The 6,572-nt window shown below is 44.4% G+C and overlaps 1 protein-coding gene across 2 annotated transcripts in view; it reads left to right on the top strand.

Moving 5' to 3' along the window:
• The first annotated feature begins 747 nt into the window (after window positions 1-747).
• get4 (guided entry of tail-anchored proteins factor 4) overlaps window positions 748-6,572 on the top strand; it is a 31,410-nt gene continuing 25,585 nt past the window's right edge. For both annotated transcript variants that reach the window (XM_041207102.1, XM_041207103.1), the window contains exon 1: window positions 748-919. In XM_041207102.1, coding sequence (XP_041063036.1) covers window positions 786-919 — 134 coding nt within the window. In that variant the 5' untranslated portion in view covers window positions 748-785. The remainder of the gene's footprint in view (window positions 920-6,572) is intronic.

Raw genomic sequence — 6,572 nt, 5'->3', positions numbered from 1 at the left:
TTTTGGTCCCCTTACCTTAGGAAGGAATTTATTGCCATAGAGGGAGTGTAACGAAGGTTCACCGGACTTGTTCCGGGGATGGCAGGACAGTCTAATGAAGAGAGATTGGTGAAACTGGGCCTGTATTCTCTAGAGTTTCGAAGAATGAGAGGTGATCTTATTGAAACCTACAAAATACTTAAAGGGTAGATGCAGGTAAGATGTTTCCCCTGGTTGGAGAGTCTAGAACTAGGGGGACACAATTTCAAAATAAGGGGGAAGCCACTTAGGACCGAGACGAGGGGAAATTTATTTACTCAGAGGGTTGTGGAGCTTTGCAATTCTCTGCCCCAGGGGATTGTGGAAGCTCAATCGCTGAGTATGTTTAAAGCAGAGACTGGAAGATTTCTAAATCCCAGTGACATAAAGGGATATGGGGATAGTATGAGGGGTGAAGGCATTGAAGTGGATGATCAGCCATGATCATACTGAATAGCAGAGCAGGCTTGATGGGCTGAATGGCCTCCTCCTGCTCCTATGTTCAAAACCTATTATGTTTCTAACTATTCCCCGTCCTCTTGAAAGGTCACCAACCTCAAACGTTTCTCTTTCCTTGAATATTTGAAGCCTTTTCTGTTTTGAAGTCAGATGCTCAGCGGCGGCAGTATTTTGCCTCCGGAGAGCGCCCCTTGCCGTTTTGAAGTTGGCGGTCTGGCGCCTTGTGGTGAGTGAGGGACGCCGTAGCGATGACGTCAAACGCAGCGCGCAAAAGCCGCTGCCCCTTTGACCTTTGGCTGCGAGCAGCAATGGCGGACAGCGAGCTGCCGAAGTGCTGCAGGAACCGGGGCGGAGTCCAGCGGGTGGAGAGCAAGCTCCGGGCCAGCGTGGAGAAGGGCGACTATTATGAGGCGCATCAGATGTACAGGACGCTTTTCTTCCGGTGAGGAGTGAGGGGGTGTGTGTGTGTGTGTGGGTGGGGACGGCGACGGGGAGGGCGGCTCCGGCAGACCAACCCTTTCTCCCTTCCGCCCCCCCCCCCCCCCCCCCCCCCCCCGCCGGTCGCACCTCCGGCGGTTTCCAGATCCTTCTCTCCCAGGCCCCCGCGAGCGGAGCGACAACCGAATCTGCTGGTAGCGGCAGCGGTCCATCCCACTCTGCAGCGGCGCGCTGATTGGTCCAGGGGGTGCGGATGGTCCATTGTGACGCGCGGCTTGTGAGTGGCCAAGCCTCTTGCCAGTCAGGGGATTGACAGCATGCTGAGTGGGGGAGGGGAGGGGAGAGCATTGAGAGCCAGGGCACAGCACAGGCGTTATATCAAGGCAGAAAATGCTGCAAATACTTCGGAGAAAGTTAGAGAGGCAGGGAAAGGCAACGAAAGGTGATGGGCTGGAAAGGAGGAGAGATTGAATGACAAAATGGCGCAAGGCAAAAGGAGGTGGTCAGGGGACATATAAAGGAACAAAAGATTTGTCCAGAGGAGGTGTAACTGGTAAAGGCAGAATCGTCATCAACTTCTGTGTAAATGTAAAATATTGAAGTTGCTGGAAATCTGAAATAAAAAAGGAAAATATCACAAGAGAGAAAAGGTTGGAGAGAGGAAGTTAATGTTGCAGGTTGACGACCTGTCAAAACTGGAAAAAGTTAGAAATGTAATGGGATTTAGGCAAGTACAGAGTTGGGGAAAGGAAAAGCAAAAGGGTAGATCTATGATAGGGTAGAATGCAACAGTGATTAAATGACAAAAGGGTGATGGTTTAAGATAAAAGGGGTGGGGAACGAGACAAGTGAAGAGATAAAAGACGGGTCCAGAGGAAGTGTAAATGGAAAAAGCAATATCATCACTGACGTCTATACAAAAACTATTGCAGATGCTGGAAACTTAAAACAAAAACAGAAAATGCTGCAGATACTCAGCAGGCCAGGCAGCATCTGTGGAGAGAGAAATGTTTTGTGTCGAGGCCTTTCATTTCAACAGAACTCTGTTCAGGATGCTGTGTTGAAAGGTCACGGACATAAAATGTTAACTCCCTTTCTCTCACCACAGATGCTACCTGATCTGCTGAATATTTCCAGCATTTTCTGTTAAGCCGCCAAGAGCTACCAACGACAAAAGAGGGCAGAAGTTAAGATGTGAAATTGTTGAACTCAGTGTTGAGTCTGAAAGGTCGGAAAGTATCTAATTGAAAGATGAGGCGCTGTTCCTTAGACTTCTTTTGATCTTCATTGGAACAAATGTAGGAGGCCAAGGACAGATCTGTCAGTGTGCGTGTGGGGTGGCGAATTAAAATGCAGGTGATCAGAAGGCTCGGGTTATGCTTCTAGGCTGAATGGAGGTGTTCCACAAAGTGGTCACCCATTCTGCGTTTGGTCTCCCCAGTGTAGACGGGACCACATCGTGAGCAGCGAATACAGTATACTAAATTGAAAGAAACAGTTACATTGCCATTGCACCTAAAAGGAGTGTTGAGGCCCTGGACAGTGAGAAGGGAGAAACTAAAAGGGCAGCTGTTGCTTTTCCTTTCCTTGCATGGAAAGGTGCTTTTAGCAAGGAAGGGGGATGATTAAGGAGTGAAACAGGACATGGCAGAGGCAACAGCATCCCTTCAGAATGGAGAAAGGGAGGGGGGGATGTGTTTGTTGGTGGCATCATGTATGAGGTGGCGGAAATGGCTGAGGATGATCGGTTGTGTGTGGAGGTTGGTGTGTTGGAAGGTGAAGTCAAGGGGAGCTCTATCGTGGTTCTTGGAGGAAGGGGAACAGTGAAAACAAGTGCAAGAAATGGAACAGACACAGTTGAGGGCCCTATCAAACATGGTGGAGGGGAATCCGAGGGAAAAGGAAGACACATTGGAAGCAGCGCTGTGGAAGGTGCCATTGCCAGAACAGATGTAACATTGAAACTGGGTGAATGGAATAGAGTCCTTATAGAAAGCTGGATGGGAGGAACTGTGGTCAAAGTAGCTGTGGGAGTCATTGCATTTATAGTGGATGGCAGTCAATGACCTTTCCAAAGAAATGGAGACAGGGAACTTGAGCCACAGTTGGGAAACCAACCTTGTGAAGGTGAGGAAAGAGTGGAAATTGGAAGCAAAGTCAAAATTTTCAGGCTTGGGATAAAGGCCAAAATGACATTGAAAGATCAGAGTACTGGAAGAAGGGATGAGGAAGGGAACTTGACTAAGGCTGGAACAAACAAGACAGGCATAGCTGGGACCCCTATGGGTTCCCATTGCAACATCTTTTATTTGTAGAAAGTGAGCGGAATTAAAGGAGAAGTTGTTCAATGTGTGAACAAGCTCAGCCAGGCCGAGGAGGGTGATGATGGACGGGGACTGGTTAAATCTCTGTTCAAGGAAGAAGCAGAGAACCCATAGACTGTCCTGGTGGAGGATGGAGTTGTAGCAATATTGCACGTAGATAGTGAAAAGGGGGCCAGGAAATTGGAAACTGGGATAAAGTGGTGGAGCATCTCAGAAGAGTCGTGGATGTAGGTAGGAAGGGACTGGACAAGGAGAGGAGTAATGGAGTTGAGATAGGAAAAAATCGGCTCCATGGGGCAAAAAAAGGCTGAAATGGTGGATTTACCAGGGCAGTTCTGTTTGTGGGCCATGGATACGAGGTAGAAGTAGGCTGTGCAGAGTTGGAGAACTATGAGGTTGGAAGCAATGGAGGGACGATCTCCAGAGGAGATGGGATCGATGATTGTTTGATAGTGGGGTCATGATGCAGAGGAAGGTTGGAGGAAATGCCAGAGAGTTGGCATTTAACCTCCGCAAGGAAGAAGCCGGTTTACCAGACAACAAGCTTCAGTGACCAAATAGCCTCCTCCTATGGTCTGTTATTCTGTGAACAACAGGGTGCTCCATGGGCTTTGATATAAACACTACCGGCAGTTGGAAAGGAATTTCATCTCCCAACAGTATTTGATTTTAACTTAAGGAAGAAAAGAAATCAGAGACCATATTACAGTAACAGGCCATTTGGTCCAACTAGTCCAGTTAATAAGGCATATGGATCATGGGCTTTATCAATAGAAGAACAGAATACAAAAGCAAGGAAGTTATGGTAAGCTTTTATGAAACACTGGTTTGGCCTCAACTGGAGTATTGTGTCCAATTCTGGGCACCAGACTTTAGGGAAGATGTGAAGACTACAGAGAGAGTGCAGAAAAAATTACAAGAATGGTTCCCAGGTTGAGTGACTTCAGTTACTTGGCTAGATTGGAGAAGCTGAGGATGTTCTCCTGAGATAAGAGAAGCTTGAGAAGAGGTTTGATAGATTCAGGATCATGAGGGGTCTTAAACAAAAACAGAATTACCTGGAAAAACTCAGCCGGTCTGGCAGCATCGGCGGAGAAGAAAAGAGTTGACGTTTCGAGTCCTCATGACCCTTCGACAGAACTTGCGTTCGAGTCCAAGAAAGAGTTGAAATATAAGCTGGTTAAGGTGTTTTTCCAGGTAATTCTGTTTTTGTTTTGGATTTCCAGCATCCGCAGTTTTTTTTTTGTTTTTATCATGAGGGGTCTTGTCAGAATAGATACGGACAAATGGTTTCTGTTGGCAGAGTGGTTGAGAATCAGAGGACACCAATTTCTGATGAATGACAAAAGAACCAGGGGCAACAAGAGGATAAGCTTTTTTACCCAGCGAGTAATTAGGATCTGGAGTGCACTGCCTGAGAGTATAGTGGAGGCAGATTTTATCATGGCTTTCAAAATGGAATTGACTAATTATCCAAATAGAAGAATTTGCAAGGCTACAGGGAAAAGGCAGGGAACCGGGACTGGATGAGTTGCTCTTGCAGAGAGGCAGCATGGACACATTGGGCTGAATGTCTTTGTTCTGTGCTGTAACTAATCTAAGATATGAGTATGCTCTGACGAGTTTTCTCCTAGCCCTACATCATCTAACCCTGTCAATTTTCTCCTTCCCCTTAAATCTGTAGGTTTATCTCACCTACGAGCTCCACATTCTTATCGTTCTTCTTCAATTTTTTATTGATTTACTTGTGACTATGTTCTATTTATGGCTCTTCAGTTTGGTCTGTGCTCACAAATGGAAACATATTCTCTACATCTATCCTATCAGTTCCCTTCATAATCTTAAAGACCTCTACCAGGCCACCCCTTTAGCCTTTTTTCTGGAGGAAAATATTGTATAGGATACAGAACTGAGCATTCAATCTCTATTAAAATGTCACCTGAGTGGGCCCAGCTTTATGTACAGTAGAAAAAGAATCTGTTGCTTTTCAAAGCAGCAGTTCTGTTGAAGGGTCATGAGGACTCGAAACGTCAACTCTTTTCTTCTCCGCCGATGCTGCCAGATCTGCTGAGTTTTTCCAGGTAATTCTGTTTTTGTTTAGCAAATGCACCTGGTTCAGTGTCAGTTACTTCCTGCTACCACTCCGTGACTGTGAAGTTTGAGGTCCATCTCTGAGGCTTCTAGTAGCACACCTTTCTACGTGTCGTTAGATTTCATGGATTGAAGTTCAGTTCACTGTATGATCAATAATGGAAACAAAATCAATTTCTAACCTTTAAACCCAACAAGCTTGGGGACTGTTTGCCATGCCCTATGGAGGTTAACTTTACCAGGAGGGAAGTTAAAAATGGGATGCAGGAATCACTGTGATTGTGATTTATTCAAGAACAGCAAAGGTCAAGGAGCAGTGTAACATGGTCACCTGTCAGTAAATGGCACTTAAGTATGTGTGCCTAAAGAAGTATGTTTCATATTATTGGGGAGGGATAGGTAAAATATGGAGCTTTAGCTTTTAGAAGTAGCTTCTTCATGCATAATCAATCGATGGTTACATTTCAGTGTTCTGGGATGAATTTAGATCATACCAGATGTTGCCCCAACAAATTATTCAATATATATTGTTAGGCTCTTTTCAATACTGTTTTCCTGTGCAATAGGCTGATAATGGTTTCCTTAAATTGACTGCAACTCCTGTGATCTGAACCATGTGATTTTCCTTCTTTGCCATGCAGAGTTCTATTTATCCATTTGGAATAAATATTTTTTATAGTAATGAAATATATAGAGAATGCTTAATAGGGAGCATTACAATGCATTTTATTCATTGAAGACCATCTTATTCAAGTTATAAATACTTACAAAATAGTTGAGTAAATTTTGTATTCTGTAAGTAAGTTTAGCTTTATAATCATGTGATTTTGTAAAACAAGCTTTTTTTCAATTGTCTTAAAATGTATGAACATTAGGCCTTATGTTAAATGGTAGCATTCAACAGCTAAAAATATGAGCAATTGGCCAGATATCAAGTGTTGCACCGTGCCCTTAAGTAAACATTTTCTTTTTCCATTATTTAAACTGTAAACTTAGTCTAAGCAATTGCTGCAGTATTTGGCTAACTATTTCCTGTGTAAAGTTGTTCAACTGAACTTCAGTACTGTGCTGATTAAATCTTGGAATTGTGAATGGCTATGCGCTGGAGGAAGAGTTAAATGCTTTAAATGTCTTTAAGTGCCTCCTTAAGAAATAAATCTCCATACTCAGCAACAACCAGGTTATTAAAAAATACTGCTATGTGACAGTTCTAATTTATGTGAAGAGCCTAAACTAGCAGTT

This window comes from Carcharodon carcharias, chromosome 15 (genome assembly GCF_017639515.1).
Source record: "Carcharodon carcharias isolate sCarCar2 chromosome 15, sCarCar2.pri, whole genome shotgun sequence".
NCBI classification, from domain to species: domain Eukaryota; kingdom Metazoa; phylum Chordata; class Chondrichthyes; order Lamniformes; family Lamnidae; genus Carcharodon; species Carcharodon carcharias.
This window is presented reverse-complemented; position numbering and strand designations above follow the sequence as displayed.